Raw genomic sequence first — 19,608 nt, 5'->3', positions numbered from 1 at the left:
ACTTCCTCTCCTCGATTTTGAAGAGAACGAAAAGGATGAAGTTCTTCACCAGCATGAAAGTCATCAGCAGGGCGATGGCTCCGCCCACTGCAGAAGCAATTATGATGGTGAGAGTGTTGTCCACCACTCGTACTGCAGAGAAGGAACCAGGAGGGGAGAAGGTAGACGCTGATCAGACAGACATTAGCTAACTACAGTGCATCGTCTACACAGCACATCTAGACGTTGTTGCTTATGGTACCCGACTACCCGCCCAGCATTTCCAAGTTTAGCACCAGAACACCTGTACTGCCTGCCTGGAGTAAAGCAAAGAGAACGCTAGTTAATACTCACACTCGTCCACCACGACAAGGGTAAAGATAGCGCTGTGGTTCTTGCCCTTCTCTTTGGGGTTGCGTCCGAAGCAGGTGTACTGGCCCTCGTCCTCAAAGGTGATGTTCCAAAGCAGGATGGAGATGTTGTTGTGATCACTGGTGCCGATAAACTCCACCCGCTCCCGGTAGATACTCACTGGATGAGGATCCATCCCGTCTGACGGAATCACTGACTCACAAACCTGAGAGGACCAGGCAGCCATCAATCACATGTGTGTGTGTGTGTGTGCGTGCGTTCGTGTATGTGTGTGTGTGTGTGTGTGCGTGAAAGTGATTGAGAAATTGAGTGAGGGTATGTGTGCTAAGGTGCGGTGAGTCCAGTTCAAGTGTTCAGCAGACTGAAACTGTCTCTGAGCCTGCTGGTATCAGACCTCATGCTCCGATACCGGCGGCCCGACAGTAAGGGAGTGAACAGCTCATGGCTGGAGTGTGTGGGGTCCTTATTAATGCTGCAGGGCTTCCTCAGGCACCGTTTCAAGTAGATGTCCTGGATGGGTGGGAGCACAGTTCCAGGCCGTCTTCATCACCCGCTGGAGGGCCTTGTGGTTGCTTCCTGAAGTCAACCATCAACTCCTTTGTTTTGCTGAAGTTGAGGGAGAGGTTTTTGTCCTGTCACCACAATGCCAGTTCACTTACTTCCCCTCTATAGACTGACTCCTCGTTGTTTATCAGGCCTCCAATCGCGGTGTCGTTAGCAGTAAGGGAGTGAACAGCTCATGGCTGGAGTGTGTGGGGTCCTTATTAATGCTGCAGGGCTTCCTCAGGCACCGTTTCAAGTAGATGTCCTGGATGGGTGGGAGCACAGTTCCAGGCCGTCTTCATCACCCGCTGGAGGGCCTTGTGGTTGCTTCCTGAAGTCAACAATCAACTCCTTTGTTTTGCTGAAGTTGAGGGAGAGGTTTTTGTCCTGTCACCACAATGCCAGTTCACTTACTTCCCCTCTATAGACTGACTCCTCGTTGTTTATCAGGCCTCCAATCGCGGTGTCGTTAGCAAAGTTGATTATGGAGTTGCAAAGCCACACGTTCATGGGTGAAGAGGAAGTACAGCAGAGGGCTGAGGACACACCCCCTGGGAAGCCCCTGTGTTAAGAGTCAGTGTGGAGGAGGTGTGGTTGCCAATCTTCACAGCCTGTGGTCTGCCCATCAGGAGGTCCAGGACCCAGTTGCAGAGGGTGGTGTCCAGACCCAGGGCTCTGAGCTTGGTGTCGAGCTTGGATGGAACAATAGTGTTGAATGCTAAACTCTAGCCAATGAACAGCATTCTCACATAGGTGTTCCTCTTTTCCAGATGTGTTACGGCCTTGTGAATAGCGATGGAAATTGTATCTTCCGTGTATCTACTGGAGCGGTAAGGAAATTGGAGTGGGTCCAGTGTGCCTGGTATGCTGGCCTTGATGTGGGCCATGACCTGCCTCTGGAAGCATTTCATGATGACCGAGGTGAGTGCGACGCGGCATGTCACCTTGTTTTTCTTGGGCTCTGGGACGATGGTGGTCTCCTTGAAGCAGGTGGGGACTATGGCCTGGGAGAGCGAAAGCACCTGGTCGTCCAGAGTAGCATGAGTCTCCATGGATGACTCGGTATTGTCTGCCTCGAAGCGAACATAGAATGTGTTAAGTTCAGCTAGGAGGGAGGCTTTGGTGGTCACCACAGAGACGGATTTGCCTTTGTAGTCTTGATGGTTTGTTGTCCTTGCCACATGCGTCATGAGTCTGAGTTGTGAAATATCAATTCAAGTTGAAGCCTGTGTTGTCTTTTTTCTTTCATAATAGATTTGCGGAGCTCGTACCTGCTTGCCTTGTATGCGTCACCCACCACCGAGTCATCGGGGCTCATTCTGCTGACATTGAATGCTGCATTACAGGCTCTCAGCATGCTACGGATATCTCCGTTCGTCCAGGGTTTTTGGTTGGGGTATGTCAGGATTGTTATTGTGGGTGGGTGTGTGTACCTGTGTAAATGTTCAGTATTTGTGCTTCACAGTTTTTTTTTTGTGTGTTTTTTTTACAGTATAGCACCTGGCAGCACTCATTTTTATTGACTGTACCTGGGCTCTCTTGGGTATGTGAGACAGTTGGTAGAGAGTGTGTGTGTGTGCGTTTGCGTGTGCATGCGTGTGTGTGTGTAACTCAGGGGAAAGAAAGCTACTTACTCACACACACACACGCATGCACACACACACGCGCGCACACACACACACACACAAACACTTCCTGGGTTGGCTGCTCTGACGGAGACAGGCAGGGCACTCCGTCTTGTTGGGAACAATTAGTGGGGAATATTTCATGAAGAGCAAGGTAGAAAAAGAAAACAGAGGATGAAAGAAAAAAAGCTTATTCCACTTAGCAGAGCGCAATGAGGGAGCAACCTCACCCACCCTGCCTCACCCACCCTGCTGTCTTCCCCTGCCTCACCCACCCTGCTGTCTTCCCCTGCCTCACCCACCCTGCTGTCTTCCCCTGCCTCACCCACCCTGCTGTCTTCCCCTGCCTCACCCACCCTGCTGTCTTCCCCTGCCTCACTCACCCTGCTGTCTTCCCCTGCCTCACTCACCCTGCTGTCTTCCCCTGCCTCACCCACCCTGCTGTCTTCCCCTGCCTCACTCACCCTGCTGTCTTCCCCTGCCTCACTCACCCTGCTGTCCTCCCCTGCCTCACCCACCCTGCTGTCTTCCCCTGCCTCACTCACCCTGCTGTCTTCCCCTGCCTCACCCACCCTGCTGTCTTCCCCTGCCTCACTCACCCTGCTGTCTTCCCCTGCTGTCTTCCCCTGCCTCACCCACCCTGCTGTCTTCCCCTGCCTCACTCACCCTGCTGTCTTCCCCTGCCTCACTCACCCTGCTGTCTTCCCCTGCTGTCTTCCCCTGCCTCACCCACCCTGCTGTCTTCCCCTGCCTCACTCACCCTGCTGTCTTCCCCTGCCTCACTCACCCTGCTGTCTTCCCCTGCCTCACTCACTCTCTCCACAGCTCTCTCTGCCTTTCTATAGTCCCTTACCAAACCTGCCCCTTGCCTCTGTCGTTCAGAACAAGCAATGTACTGCATATTTTTATTTACTTTTACCTTTATTTAACTAGGCAACAAATTCTTATTTTCAGTAATGGCCTAGGAACAGTGGGTTAACTACCTTGTTCAGGGGCAGAACGACAGGTTTTAACCTTGTCAGCTCAGGGATTCAATCTTGCAACCCTTTGGTTACTAGTCCAACACTCTAACCGCTAGGCTACCTGCCGTCATATGTGTGTATGTACTCTACACGCTTGTGTCTTTGTTGTGTCTACGTACTTGTGTATTAACCTTACATCCCTCACCCACTGAGACTCACTCAGAGCTCACACAGAGAGACTATATAATAGATAGACTATACAGTGCTTGTTGATTGACAGGTGCTGTTGGTCAGTAGAGGCTCAGTATAGCTTGTGGCCTGAGGTGACTGACTATAATACAATACACTACAGTTACTAGCTTCTATCTGTCAGTCAAGCTGTCCTCCCAGACCCCAGAGAGGAGAAAAACAAACACAACTCGTTAATTGATTTATTGATTGTTACCAGCCAATCAAATGGTTGAATTATTAATCAAATAATTAAGAATACTGTATGTAGATAAACCAAAACAGTTATGTAGTGTAATGGCATTGATTGGGGACACCCAACACTTATATGTTGTCATGGCAATAATGGGAGCGTTAGTCATTTTGGGGCAGTTGTTATGCTTGGTTGTCCATACACAGCAAGAAGCAATGACCTTAGTGTAGCACCTTGGATGAATTTGGTATTTGAGGTCAGTGTTGTCTGAGGTCGGTAGGAAGTGTGATGTCTGTAACATCTTTGAATCCATAACACAGGGTTAGTAATCTAGTGCTCTCTAAGAACGCTCCTTTACCCTATTCTCCTGTGTATTCTCCCTCAAATGAAGTGCAGGGATATAATGCACCAGACTCTATATGATCCATACATCAACAGACCATCTCACAGCCAGGTGCCTTTTGTTCATATCAGCAGTTCAGAGACCATTAAGAAGAGAGAAGAGCATTGATAGAACTGTGAAGCCTGTTGGATCAGACAGTAACTGATGACAAGCTGCTCCTATAGCAGAAGTCTCTACAGAACTACAACACATCCAATAACGTACAGATGTCATTTAAGCCAGTTTGCTACAACAGGAACAGAATCCTGCAGCAACTGGAAATGTGAATTATTATGTGTATTATAATTCATGTACATTTTTTTGCAGGGGTTGATACACTCTTTGTTGGGGCAAATCAAATTAAGATCATACATATTTATTGATTCAACAAATCCTAACAATGAAATTAGTTATTCGAGTAGCGGTAAAACTCAGATTATTGTGATATGATTTCAAAAGAGCAAATCATTTGAAACAAAAAAGTGTTGAAAGTGTTATTATACTCACAGTGCAGGTTAACAATGTTATTTGATAAATATTTTAAACTGACACACACACGCACACACACACTGACACGCACGCACAGGGGCACACACACACACATGCACGCACACGCACACACACACACACACACAGAGTGGCTGTATGTTTACAGACAGACAGGGGAGCAGGATGAATAAGTGATAGCACTGATGTATAATGGATGCTCTTTGTTCCTTACACATTCTCACAATCAAGAGGCCATTCCACAGGCCAAGAGGCCTGGATGCTGATAAGGGTGGGTTCATTGTAGACCTGCTGTGTGTCTCTCTGTCCAGGCCTTTCAGAGTTGATAAAGGTATAATTGCCACAGTATTTGGGATTGAAAACTCCTGTACAATTGTCAGACAAAGGTACAGTCGAAACCAGCGTTGTTTGGCAATATGTTTAGCCTGACAGCATGGAGTCATTCACCCCAGCAATACCAGCAAGATGCAGATTATCAGTGATTTTTATGTTCCCAGACACACAGAGGGAAAAAGATATCATGAATGAAAGAGGGATCCAGTGAAAGAGAGAGGGGAATAAAACATCCCCTTATGGATGAAACAAGGGAGAAAGGGGGAGGTGATGATGACTATCTCTGGTTTTATAGGTGTGCTCATATAACTCCTCCTCTCCTCTTCCTCCCGCCACCACAGTTGAACATTTGACCGTCCCCACAGCCCTGGCCCTATCTGTGTGACATCTGAGCTGACATGAATAACTGCAATTGTGTGGCTGCTGTGTTTTAATGGGCCAGGCCAGTTTTGACCCACCTTCTGCATAGTGCCGTTGTCATTGTACTGCCAGTTGAAGTAAAGGTTTTTGATGCCGATACAGCTGGCGTAGGTGCAGGGTAGCAGCACAGTACTGCCGTTCAGCGCCTCCATGAATGGGACCTTCCCCGTGGACATCTCCAGGCCCTGAGCAGACCACACACCTGGGAGGGAGGGAGGGGGGCAGAATCTATAAGGTAGTACACAATACTCCTTCAGAAATCCAGAGGGAAAAGACAACACACACCTGAGTTAGAAAGGAAAGTACACTGTCTACTCATGTGGTTTCCACATTTCAATAGATACTGTTTCCAGAATTAAATTGTTCCCGAAATATTGTCCCTTTTACTTAACAAGTGCACAACAAGCCAGCTCCTCTATTTTACAATCGTGTAAAATGTTGCTGCACTCTGTGAAAGAGGGGAGGGAGGAGAGAGAGAGATGTATCCCTGGTCCATTCCCAGGTTACTATAGCTCATCCCTTGGCATAGAGCTTGTCAAAAACAATTGAGTGATAATCTCCTACCCCTCTAACCTATCCCTCCTTAACTGACCCTGCAAACTATCAGGCGCTGGAAGATTATGTCTGAACTCAACAGAGGGTCAATATCATTTCTGCTTCTGACGTTTCCCTTTGACCTATCCCCAGATCGTTACTGACAGAAAGATAGGAACAGCGAAACCCATTTTACCACTACAGTGCATATTGTGCATATTGCAGTAAGATATGACAAATATATACACAAATATATACACTTCCATACATGCATTTGCATACACCCCCGCCACAAACACACACGCACGCACACACACTGTCTACCCAATTCACAGACCACACACACTTAGGTCTGCAGTAATGTTATGGCACAAACCCACAGACCTGATACAGTGAGATATAGGGTGAAGGAGAACAAGGGAAAGAGGGGAATAAAATAGGAAGAGTGAGATAGATAGACTGTCTGTCTGCCTGTCTGCCTGTCTGCCTGTCTGTCTGTCTGTCTGTCTGACTGTCTGACTGTCTGTCTGTCTGTGTAAGTTGGTAAAAAGTATCAAATAAAGTTTGACAGTTTACTGTTTGTATGTGCATGCTCACACTGTTTGTGATTGATTGTACAATTATGTAGGAGTTTATATTTATATCGGGCATGTTATGTACAGTTACAAGTGTGTGTGTGTGTGTGGTATTTTATTACAGTGTTTGGGATGTTGTGAGGCCATTTAACTTAATGCAGGCTCATTAAACTCAGTAATTATCAAATGAGTTCAGGCTCATCTCCCTCTTTAAAGGAATCAAAATAACGCAGGTCCCACCACCTCTTTAACACAATCCAGATAATGCCGACACCAACACTTCTCAAGTGGACCTAAAGATGATGGATGGTTAGTCTGGTTACATACCCTCCCTGGGACTCTACAGTAATGCTGCTCCCACACTTTCTCCCTCTGCCCAGTCTGTCCTCTCCTCCAATTCCCTGAACAATAGTATTACCTGCCGTGTCCCTTCTGTCCCATTTTCTCTTGCTCTATTTGTCCCTCTGCAGCCCCCATTCCTCAAAATTCCTCCCCCCTCTGTTTTTACATCACCCCTCAGCTGTGTGACATCATCAATAACCGACTCAAGGTCAGGTTAGGACAAGCCCCTCCCCCTGCAGTTTGGGACAATATAAGGATGTAGTGTGGGCTGCACAGTGAGGGAGAACATGTGTATGAATGCATAATTCCTTCGAAATGACTCACACATACTCTCTCTCTCTCTGCCCCAATGCAGCACAGTGATTCTGCAGAAACTCACTCAGGGCAGATGCACCTCTCTTTCTCACTCTCTCTTTGTCCTTCACTATCCATTTCTTTCACTGTCATTTGGTTCTCTCTCCTTTTTCTCGATCATATTCTTTCTCTGATACTCTGCATTGCGATTCTACTCTTCCCTCTGCATCTCTCTGTCTGTATATATTTCTCTGCTGTTTGGTGGCCATTAACATACTGTATAGTGGTAACTGAAGTTCCACAGGATATGGCTCAAAGGGGCGAGTTAACATTGAGAGAGGAAAAAGAAAGTAAGACACAGATGCAGGAAGGAGGACTCAACCCCATGCCATTCTCCATTCAGAGCTAAAGCTGGACATCTTACGTGGTGAGTCCCAGAAAAAGACCCCTATGGATTGTGTCAGCAGCAGTCTCCATTGAGTTTCTGATCTAATGGCTTTGTTTCCAAACAGTCATTTGTGAGGTTCTCTCATACCCTCTACTTCCTACATGTGTCTCTTTCAAGAACACATCAAGCATGACACTTCATAGACCTACCTGTACAGGTCTATACAATCCATAGAACCAGAACATTTTAGACCAACCTTTTACTTATTCAGCAAATCCTCAAAACTATCAGCCTTCATGTCCTACATGATCCAGCAATCGTGTGCATATGAAATAGTTGAATTGCAGCCAACGAGGCACATCATTTGGCTAAGATAGTGAATTGGGGGCGGAGGGAGGGGAGGGGTGTAATTCTGGACTGATCCTGCGGTCCTGTTGGCTCAGAGCGTGAGAACATCAGAGCCTGACTGAGCCTGGCAGACAGCTCCTGATCTGTTCAGCTGTCTGTTAGGAACAGGGTAATATCACCCTGATATTATTACCCTGATAATTCACATAACAGGTGCTGCTACCATGACGCCCTCCCTTCATCTCAGAGCAGTTCCCATTTCCCCACTGACGTTGTTACCCGGAAACAACCTGACTCCTCTCATCACACTGACGTTGTTACCCGGAAACAACCTGACTCCTCTCATCACACTGACGTTGTTACCCGGAAACAACCTGACTCCTCTCATCACACTGACGTTGTTACCCGGAAACAACCTGACTCCTCTCATCACACTGACGTTGTTACCCGGAAACAACCTGACTCCTCTCATCACACTGACGTTGTTACCCGGAAACAACCTGACTCCTCTCATCACACTGACATTGTTACCCGGAAACAACCTGACTACTTTCATTCGATGTTCTTTACCATTCGGCCATCAGATCAGACGAATGCTCCTCATAGGACACGTCACTGTACTTCGTATACCCGTCGCAAGACCCACTGGTTGATGCTTATTTATAAAACCCCCTTAGGCCTCACTCCCCCCTATCTGAGATATCTACTGCAGCCCTCATCCTCCACATACAACACCCGTTCTGCCAGTCACATTCTGTTAAAGGTCCCCAAAGCACAAACATCCCTGGGTTGCTCCTCTTTTCAGTTCGCTGCAGCTAGCGACTGGAACGAGCTGCAAAAAACTCTCAAACTGACAGTTTAATCTCAATCTTTTAATTCAAAGACTCAATCACGGACACTCTTACTGACAGTTGTGGCTGCTTTGCGTGATGTCTCTACCTTCTTGCCCTTTGTCCTGTTGTCTGTGCCCAATAACGTTTGTACCATGTTTTGTGCTGCTACCATGTTGTGCTGCTACCATGTTGTGCTGCTACCATGTTGTGCTACTACCATGTTGTTGTCATGTGGTGTTGCTGCCATGTTGTGCTGCTGCCATGTTGGTTACTACCATGTTGTTGTCATGTGGTGTTGCTGCCATGTTGTGCTGCTGCCATGGTGTGTTACTACCATGTTGTTGTCATGTGGTGTTTCTGCCATGTTGTGCTGCTGCCATGTTGTGTTACTACCATGTTGTTGTCATGTGGTGTTGCTGCCATGTTGTGCTGCTGCCATGTTGTGTTACTACCATGTTGTTGTCATGTGGTGTTACTACCATGTTGTTGTCATGTGGTGTTGCTACCATGTTGTTGTCATGTGGTGTTGCTACCATGTTGTGTTGTCATGTGGTGTTGCTACCATGTTGTGCTGCTGCCATGTTGTGTTACTACCATGTTGTTGTCATGTGGTGTTGCTACCATGTTGTGCTGCTGCCATGTTGTGTTACTACCATGTTGTTGTCATGTGGTGTTGCTGCCATGTTGTGCTGCTGCCATGTGGTGTTGCTACCATGTTGTGTTGTCATGTGGTGTTGCTACCATGTTGTTGTCATGTGGTGTTGCTACCATGTTGTTGTCATGTGGTGTTGCTACCATGTTGTGTTGTCATGTGGTGTTGCTACCATGTTGTGCTGCTGCCATGTTGTGTTACTACCATGTTGTTGTCATGTGGTGTTGCTACCATGTTGTGCTGCTGCCATGTTGTGTTACTACCATGTTGTTGTCATGTGGTGTTGCTGCCATGTTGTGCTGCTGCCATGTGGTGTTGCTACCATGTTGTGTTGTCATGTGGTGTTGCCACCATGTTGTTGTCATGTGGTGTTGCTACCATGTTGTGCTGCTGCCATGTTGTGTTACTACCATGTTGTTGTCATGTGGTGTTGCTGCCATGTTGTGCTGCTGCCATGTTGTGTTACTACCATGTTGTTGTCATGTTGTGTTGCTGCCATGTGATGTTGCTACCATGTTGTGTTGTCATGCTGTGTTACTACCATGTTGTTGTCATGTGGTGTTGCTACCTTGTTGTGTTGTCATGTTGTGTTACTACCATGTTGTGTTGTCATGTGGTGTTGCTACCATGTTGTGTTGTCATGCTGTGTTACTACCATGTTGTCATGTGGTGTTGCTACCATGTTGTGTTGTCATGTTGTGTTACTACCATGTTGTGTTGTCATGTGGTGTTGCTACCATGTTGTGTTGTCATGCTGTGTTACTACCATGTTGTTGTCATGTGGTGATGCTACCATGTTGTGTTGTCATGTTGTGTTACTACCATGTTGTGTTGTCATGTTGTGTTACTACCATGTTGTGTTGTCATGTGGTGTTGCTACCATGTTGTGTTGTCATGCTGTGTTACTACCATGTTGTTGTCATGTGGTGTTGCTACCATGTTGTGTTGTCATGTTGTGTTACTACCATGTTGTGTTGTCATGTGGTGTTGCTACCATGTTGTGTTGTCATGCTGTGCTACTACCATGTTGTGTTGTCATGTGGTGTTGCTACCATGTTGTGTTGTCATGTGGTGTTGCTGCCATGTTGTGTTGTCATGTGGTGTTGCTACCATGTTGTGTTGTCATGCTGTGTTACTACCATGTTGTGTTGTCATGCTGTGTTACTACCATGTTGTGTTGTCATGTGGTGTTGCTACCATGTTGTGTTGTCATGTGGTGATGCTACCATGTTGTGTTGTCATGTGGTGCTGCTACCATGTTGTGTTGTCATGTGGTGTTGCTACCATGTTGTGTTGTCATGTGGTGTTGCTACCATGTTGTGTTGTCATGTGGTGCTGCTACCATGTTGTGTTGTCATGTGGTGTTGCTACCATGTTGTGTTGTCATGTGGTGTTGCTGCCATGTTGTGTTGTCATGTGGTGTTGCTACCATGTTGTGTTGTCATGTGGTGTTGCTACCATGTTGTGTTGTCATGTGGTGTTGCTACCATGTTGTGCTGCTGCCATGTTGTGTTACTACCATGTTGTTGTCATGTGGTGTTGCTGCCATGTTGTGCTGCTGCCATGTTGTGTTACTACCATGTTGTTGTCATGTTGTGTTGCTGCCATGTGATGTTGCTACCATGTTGTGTTGTCATGCTGTGTTACTACCATGTTGTTGTCATGTGGTGTTGCTACCTTGTTGTGTTGTCATGTTGTGTTACTACCATGTTGTGTTGTCATGTGGTGTTGCTACCATGTTGTGTTGTCATGCTGTGTTACTACCATGTTGTCATGTGGTGTTGCTACCATGTTGTGTTGTCATGTTGTGTTACTACCATGTTGTGTTGTCATGTGGTGTTGCTACCATGTTGTGTTGTCATGCTGTGTTACTACCATGTTGTTGTCATGTGGTGATGCTACCATGTTGTGTTGTCATGTTGTGTTACTACCATGTTGTGTTGTCATGTTGTGTTACTACCATGTTGTGTTGTCATGTGGTGTTGCTACCATGTTGTGTTGTCATGCTGTGTTACTACCATGTTGTTGTCATGTGGTGTTGCTACCATGTTGTGTTGTCATGTTGTGTTACTACCATGTTGTGTTGTCATGTGGTGTTGCTACCATGTTGTGTTGTCATGCTGTGCTACTACCATGTTGTGTTGTCATGTGGTGTTGCTACCATGTTGTGTTGTCATGTGGTGTTGCTGCCATGTTGTGTTGTCATGTGGTGTTGCTACCATGTTGTGTTGTCATGCTGTGTTACTACCATGTTGTGTTGTCATGCTGTGTTACTACCATGTTGTGTTGTCATGTGGTGTTGCTACCATGTTGTGTTGTCATGTGGTGTTGCTACCATGTTGTGTTGTCATGTGGTGATGCTACCATGTTGTGTTGTCATGTGGTGCTGCTACCATGTTGTGTTGTCATGTGGTGTTGCTACCATGTTGTGTTGTCATGTGGTGTTGCTACCATGTTGTGTTGTCATGTGGTGCTGCTACCATGTTGTGTTGTCATGTGGTGTTGCTACCATGTTGTGTTGTCATGTGGTGTTGCTGCCATGTTGTGTTGTCATGTGGTGTTGCTACCATGTTGTGTTGTCATGTGGTGTTGCTACCATGTTGTGTTGTCATGTGGTGTTGCTGCCATGTTGTGTTGTCATGTGGTGTTGCTACCATGTTGTGTTGTCATGTGGTGTTGCCGCCATGTTGTGTTGTCATGTGGTGTTGCTGCCATGTTGTGTTGTCATGTGGTGTTGCTGCCATGTTGTGTTGTCATGTGGTGTTGCTACCATGTTGTGTTGTCATGTGGTGTTGCTGCCATGTTGTGTTGTCATGTGGTGTTGCTACCATGTTGTGTTGTCATGTGGTGTTGCTACCATGTTGTGTTGTCATGTGGTGTTGCTACCATGTTGTGTTGTCATGTGGTGTTGCTACCATGTTGTGTTGTCATGTGGTGTTGCCGCCATGTTGTGTTGTCATGTGGTGTTGCTGCCATGTTGTGTTGTCATGTGGTGTTGCTGCCATGTTGTGTTGTCATGTGGTGTTGCTACCATGTTGTGTTGTCATGTGGTGTTGCTACCATGTTGTGTTGTCATGTGGTGTTGCTACCATGTTGTGTTGTCATGTGGTGTTGCTACCATGTTGTGTTGTCATGTGGTGTTGCTGCCATGTTGTGTTGTCATGTGGTGTTGCTACCATGTTGTGTTGTCATGTGGTGTTGCTGCCATGTTGTGTTGTCATGTGGTGTTGCTGCCATGTTGTGTTGTCATGTGGTGTTGCTACCATGTTGTGTTGTCATGTGGTGTTGCTACCATGTTGTGTTGTCATGTGGTGTTGCTACCATGTTGTGTTGTCATGTGGTGTTGCCGCCATGTTGTGTTGTCATGTGGTGTTGCTGCCATGTTGTGTTGTCATGTGGTGTTGCTGCCATGTTGTGTTGTCATGTGGTGTTGCTACCATGTTGTGTTGTCATGTGGTGTTGCTACCATGTTGTGTTGTCATGTGGTGTTGCTACCATGTTGTGTTGTCATGTGGTGTTGCTACCATGTTGTGTTGTCATGTGGTGTTGCTACCATGTTGTGTTGTCATGTGGTGTTGCTGCCATGTTGTGTTGTCATGTGGTGTTGCTACCATGTTGTGTTGTCATGTGGTGCTGCTACCATGTTGTGTTGTCATGTGGTGTTGCTACCATGTTGTGTTGTCATGTGGTGTTGCTACCATGTTGTGTTGTCATGTGGTGTTGCTACCATGTTGTGTTGTCATGTGGTGCTGCTACCATGTTGTGTTGTCATGTGGTGTTGCTACCATGTTGTGTTGTCATGTGGTGTTGCTGCCATGTTGTGTTGTCATGTGGTGTTGCTACCATGTTGTGTTGTCATGTGGTGTTGCTACCATGTTGTGTTGTCATGTGGTGTTGCTGCCATGTTGTGTTGTCATGTGGTGTTGCTACCATGTTGTGTTGTCATGTGGTGTTGCCGCCATGTTGTGTTGTCATGTGGTGTTGCTGCCATGTTGTGTTGTCATGTGGTGTTGCTGCCATGTTGTGTTGTCATGTGGTGTTGCTACCATGTTGTGTTGTCATGTGGTGTTGCTACCATGTTGTGTTGTCATGTGGTGTTGCTACCATGTTGTGTTGTCATGTGGTGTTGCTACCATGTTGTGTTGTCATGTGGTGTTGCTACCATGTTGTGTTGTCATGTGGTGTTGCTACCATGTTGTGTTGTCATGTGGTGTTGCTGCCATGTTGTGTTGTCATGTGGTGTTGCTACCATGTTGTGTTGTCATGTGGTGTTGCTGCCATGTTGTGTTGTCATGTGGTGTTGCTGCCATGTTGTGTTGTCATGTGGTGTTGCTACCATGTTGTGTTGTCATGCTGTGTTACTACCATGTTGTTGTCATGTGGTGTTGCTACCTTGTTGTGTTGTTGTGTTACTACCATGTTGTGTTGTCATGTGGTGTTGCTACCATGTTGTGTTGTCATGCAGTGTTACTACCATGTTGTTGTCATGTGGTGTTGCTACCATGTTGTGTTGTCATGTTGTGTTACTACCATGTTGTGTTGTCATGTGGTGTTGCTACCATGTTGTGTTGTCATGTGGTGTTGCTACCATGTTGTGCTGCTGCCATGTTGTGTTACTACCATGTTGTTGTCATGTGGTGTTGCTGCCATGTTGTGCTGCTGCCATGTGGTGTTGCTACCATGTTGTGTTGTCATGTGGTGTTGCTACCATGTTGTTGTCATGTGGTGTTGCTACCATGTTGTGCTGCTGCCATGTTGTGTTACTACCATGTTGTTGTCATGTGGTGTTGCTGCCATGTTGTGCTGCTGCCATGTTGTGTTACTACCATGTTGTTGTCATGTTGTGTTGCTGCCATGTGGTGTTGCTACCATGTTGTGTTGTCATGCTGTGTTACTACCATGTTGTTGTCATGTGGTGTTGCTACCTTGTTGTGTTGTCATGTTGTGTTACTACCATGTTGTGTTGTCATGTGGTGTTGCTACCATGTTGTGTTGTCATGCTGTGTTACTACCATGTTGTCATGTGGTGTTGCTACCATGTTGTGTTGTCATGTTGTGTTACTACCATGTTGTGTTGTCATGTGGTGTTGCTACCATGTTGTGTTGTCATGCTGTGTTACTACCATGTTGTTGTCATGTGGTGATGCTACCATGTTGTGTTGTCATGTTGTGTTACTACCATGTTGTGTTGTCATGTGGTGTTGCTACCATGTTGTGTTGTCATGCTGTGTTACTACCATGTTGTTGTCATGTGGTGTTGCTACCATGTTGTGTTGTCATGTTGTGTTACTACCATGTTGTGTTGTCATGTGGTGTTGCTACCATGTTGTGTTGTCATGCTGTGCTACTACCATGTTGTGTTGTCATGTGGTGTTGCTACCATGTTGTGTTGTCATGTGGTGTTGCTGCCATGTTGTGTTGTCATGTGGTGTTGCTACCATGTTGTGTTGTCATGCTGTGTTACTACCATGTTGTGTTGTCATGCTGTGTTACTACCATGTTGTGTTGTCATGTGGTGTTGCTACCATGTTGTGTTGTCATGTGGTGTTGCTGCCATGTTGTGTTGTCATGTGGTGTTGCTACCATGTTGTGTTGTCATGTGGTGTTGCTACCATGTTGTGTTGTCATGTGGTGATGCTACCATGTTGTGTTGTCATGTGGTGCTGCTACCATGTTGTGTTGTCATGTGGTGTTGCTACCATGTTGTGTTGTCATGTGGTGTTGCTACCATGTTGTGTTGTCATGTGGTGCTGCTACCATGTTGTGTTGTCATGTGGTGTTGCTACCATGTTGTGTTGTCATGTGGTGTTGCTGCCATGTTGTGTTGTCATGTGGTGTTGCTACCATGTTGTGTTGTCATGTGGTGTTGCTACCATGTTGTGTTGTCATGTGGTGTTGCTACCATGTTGTGTTGTCATGTGGTGTTGCTACCATGTTGTGTTGTCATGTGGTGTTGCCGCCATGTTGTGTTGTCATGTGGTGTTGCTGCCATGTTGTGTTGTCATGTGGTGTTGCTGCCATGTTGTGTTGTCATGTGGTGTTGCTACCATGTTGTGTTGTCATGTGGTGTTGCTACCATGTTGTGTTGTCATGTGGTGTTGCTACCATGTTGTGTTGTCATGTGGTGTTGCTGCCATGTTGTGTTGTCATGTGGTGTTGCTACCATGTTGTGTTGTCATGTGGTGTTGCTGCCATGTTGTGTTGTCATGTGGTGTTGCTGCCATGTTGTGTTGTCATGTGGTGTTGCTACCATGTTGTGTTGTCATGTTGTGTTACTACCATGTTGTGTTGTCATGTGGTGTTGCTACCATGTTGTGTTGTCATGTGGTGTTGCTGCCATGTTGTGTTGTCATGTGGTGTTGCTACCATGTTGTGTTGTCATGCTGTGTTACTACCATGTTGTGTTGTCATGTGGTGTTGCTACCATGTTGTGTTGTCATGTGGTGTTGCTGCCATGTTGTGTTGTCATGTGGTGTTGCTACCATGTTGTGTTGTCATGTGGTGTTGCTACCATGTTGTGTTGTCATGTGGTGATGCTACCATGTTGTGTTGTCATGTGGTGTTGCTACCATGTTGTGTTGTCATGTGGTGTTGCTACCATGTTGTGTTGTCATGTGGTGTTGCTACCATGTTGTGTTGTCATGTGGTGATGCTACCATGTTGTGTTGTCATGTGGTGTTGCTACCATGTTGTGTTGTCATGTGGTGTTGCTACCATGTTGTGTTGTCATGTGGTGTTGCCGCCATGTTGTGTTGTCATGTGGTGTTGCTACCATGTTGTGTTGTCATGTGGTGTTGCTGCCATGTTGTGTTGTCATGTGGTGTTGCTACCATGTTGTGTTGTCATGTGGTGTTGCTACCATGTTGTGTTGTCATGTGGTGTTGCTACCATGTTGTGTTGTCATGTGGTGTTGCTGCCATGTTGTGTTGTCATGTGGTGTTGCTGCCATGTTGTGTTGTCATGTGGTGTTGCTGCCATTTTGTGTTGTCATGTGGTGTTGCTACCATGTTGTGTTGTCATGTGGTGTTGCTACCATGTTGTGTTGTCATGCTGTTAGGTCTCTCTTTATGTAGTGTTGTTTTTCTTTTCTTTTTTTCAGATCTTTTTTATTTATTTTCTTTTGAATCCCCTGTCCCCGCCGGAGGCCTTTTGCCTTTTGGTAGACTGTCATTGTAAATAAGAATTTGTTCTCAACTGACTTGCCTAGTTAAATAAAGGTTAAATAAAAAACAATAAAAAATGACTTGACTCCTTTCATCACACTGATATTGCTACCTGGAAACAACTTGACTCCTTTCATCACACTGATATTGCTACCTGGAAACAACTTGACTCCTTTCATCACACTGATATTGCTACCTGGAAACAACTTGACTCCGAGGTAAAAGCTAAAGAAAAATCAACACAGTAACTCCATGTTGTACAAAGCTCTTAGTGTTGTGTATTACAGTAAAGGCAAAGTAAAATGATGTGTTAAATGTCTGACATCAATAAAGTCCTGTATTGATTTTAGACCGTTTAATTCTGATGAATACCACTGCTATGATAGACTGCTTGTGGCCCTGCATCATAACACTGTGGATGACATATCTACTGACACACCTCTGAAGAGACACTAGGCCACTGCTGCAGCTTTCATTTTGTTATGTACAATGAGATTATAAAATCACTATTCAATATGTTCATCTGTGGTTACGTATGCCCAGTTATCCATCAAACATACTTCAGCAAGCAAACTGACAGCGTTTTCGAGCCACCACACAAATACAAATCTGATACCAAGTTTCACCAATCAATCCACACAGTGAAAAGCCAGCTGCCAGTACTGCAAATTACTCTGCACTGAGAGCAAGGTTTTACCCATGTTGAGTTCACTCTATGGAACAACAATATGACATCACACAGCAAAGACAGTACATGTTTCATAGTACACAATAGGGCAGTTGTGCTTGCAGAATTGGGAAAATTGCTCCATACTTTACTTAAGAGAGAGAGAGGGAATGGATGAAAAATAAGCACTAGGGAGATATATGACTGAGACAAAGAGGTCTTACTGAGCAGCAGAGTGATGATCAGGCTGGAGAACAGACACCTGGACCTGGGCTGCTCAGCCCCACTCCCCTGGACTTCCATGGCAGTCTGAACCCGTCCAAAACACCCCCTGCTGTGGGATCCAGCCCGGGGTCCGTTGGGCTGGAGTTATCCCGTCAAAAACTCCTCTGGTGGTCAGGTGGATGTAACCCAGAGTCCCACTGGTCTGGTTGTGTGTTGTGCCTGGGTGTCTGATCTGATCCCAACCGAGGTACCACGTCCCACTGTGTTGTTAGCCAGTCCTGGTTGTGGTGCGTCTGCCTGCCAGCCCCACAACACTCCTGTCAGAAGGACTGTCGGTTAGACAGAGGGCATGCAGAAAGAGAGGAAGAGTGAGAATGGGGAGGGGGGAGGGTGGGGTGTCAGGGAAGGGGATGCAGACTTAAAAACAAACTCAAGACAAACTAAGTCAATCAGCTATGATCCTTCAGAGAGCACTCCTAAACTGAGAGAGATACAGAGGAGCAGAAATAGTGAGAATTTAAGAGAGAGAGAGACGAGAGAGACGAGAGAAGAGAGAGAGAAAAGAGAGAGAGAAGGAAGAGGGAGAGAGACGAGAGAAAAGAGAGAGAGAAAAGAGAGAAAAGAGAGAGAGAAGGAAGAGAGAGAGAGAGACGAGAAAAAGAGAGAGAGAGAAGGAAGAGAGAGAGACGAGAGAAAAGAGAGAGAGAAGGAAGAGAGAGAGACGAGAAGAAAAGAGAGAGAGAGAAGGAAGAGAGAGAGACGAGAGAAAAGAGAGAGAGAGAAGAAGAGAGAGAGAGAGAGAGAGAGAGAGAGGAGAGAGAGAAGGAAGAGAGAGAAGAGAGAGAGAGAGAGAAGGAAGAGAGAGAGAGAGAGAGAGAGAGAGAGAAGGAAAGAGAGAGAGAGAGAGAGAGAGAGGAAGGAAGAGAGAGAGATGAGAGAGAGAGACGAGAGAAGAGAGAGAGAAAGAGAGAGAAGGAAGAGGGAGAGAGACGAGAGAAAAGAGAGAGAGACGAGAGAAAAGAGAGAAGGAAGAGAGAGAGGACGAGAAAAGAGAGAGAGAGAAGGAAGAGAGAGAGACGAGAAGAAGGAAGAGAGAGAGAGATGAGAGAAAGAGAGATAGAGATGAGAGAAAGAGAGATAAGAGAGAGAGAGACGGAAGAGAGAGAGACAGAGAGTGAGAAGAGAGAGACAAGGAAGAGAGAGAGAGAGATGGGGGGGAGAGAGTAAAGTGGATGTAAAACAGTGTGTGCGCAGTGTGAGACAGTACTGCACCATACCTCTTCCTGTGGCTGTGTTCCCGAGAGGCTGGACCAGCAGGCTGACTACAGAGCACAGCTGAGTCAGTGAGGACAAACGCACGGCAGAGCAGGGGAGAATCACTGCGCACAGCCAGTCAGTCTCTCTCTCTCTTTTATCAGGGTGCATTCAAGTAGATTCCACCAGCCAGCGCTTCCTCTGCAGAGAAAGGCAGGCTGCAGCCCCAGTTAGAGAGAGAGAGAGAGAGAGAGAGAGAGAGAGAGAGAGAGAGAGAGAGAGAGAGAGAGGGACAGGAGGAGTGCTGATGCAGTAGCCCCGGTGACTTATGGCTGCTGGATCGGACGGTCCTGTCTCTTCTTCCTGGATAGCAGAGCCCCAGTTTCTTCTTCCCTTTGCCTGCTAGCCTGCCCCTCTGGCTCTGTCTCAACTTTTCCCTGCTCTCTCTCTCTTGGCTCAGTGCCTTCCTGCCCTTCTCCCCCCCCTTCCTTCTCCTCCTCTTAACCCCCCTCCCTCCCTCTGTCTCCCCCTCCCCTCTCTTGACTCAGGGTGTGAATGCAGACGCAGGCAATTTTGTCAGAGTGCTTATGGAGATCAGAGAGTTCTGCAGGTTGGAGGGGGTGCTGTGATACAGACCAGGGACGCACTACCCTGTATTTAGAAACACCCTGGATGTAGAAATAGACATAACAGGATCCAACATTGATATATAGGTAACTGCCAAAATAAAGGAAACACTTGAGTAAATGAGGGCTACAAAGTATATTGAAAGCAGGTGCTTCCAAACAG

The 19,608-nt window shown here is 46.4% G+C and overlaps 1 protein-coding gene across 2 annotated transcripts in view; it reads right to left on the bottom strand.

Annotated features, from left to right (window-relative positions):
- Positions 1-19,608, bottom strand: part of scn4bb (sodium channel, voltage-gated, type IV, beta b) — a 23,609-nt gene extending 4,001 nt beyond the window's left edge. The window contains exons 1-5 of one of the 2 annotated variants that reach the window (XM_031807733.1): positions 18,843-19,608; positions 17,565-17,894; positions 5,583-5,746; positions 334-556; positions 3-132 (exon numbers count right to left, since the gene is read on the bottom strand). In XM_031807733.1, coding sequence (XP_031663593.1) covers positions 3-132; positions 334-556; positions 5,583-5,746; positions 17,565-17,643 — 596 coding nt within the window. In that variant the 5' untranslated portion in view covers positions 17,644-17,894; positions 18,843-19,608. The remainder of the gene's footprint in view (positions 1-2; positions 133-333; positions 557-5,582; positions 5,747-17,564; positions 17,895-18,842) is intronic. The other variant, XM_020463937.2, reaches the window with a different exon arrangement.

Source organism: Oncorhynchus kisutch, linkage group LG28, assembly GCF_002021735.2.
Source record: "Oncorhynchus kisutch isolate 150728-3 linkage group LG28, Okis_V2, whole genome shotgun sequence".
NCBI lineage: Eukaryota > Metazoa > Chordata > Actinopteri > Salmoniformes > Salmonidae > Oncorhynchus > Oncorhynchus kisutch.
Note: the sequence above shows the minus strand (reverse complement) of the source record. Positions and strands in the feature narration are given on the sequence as shown.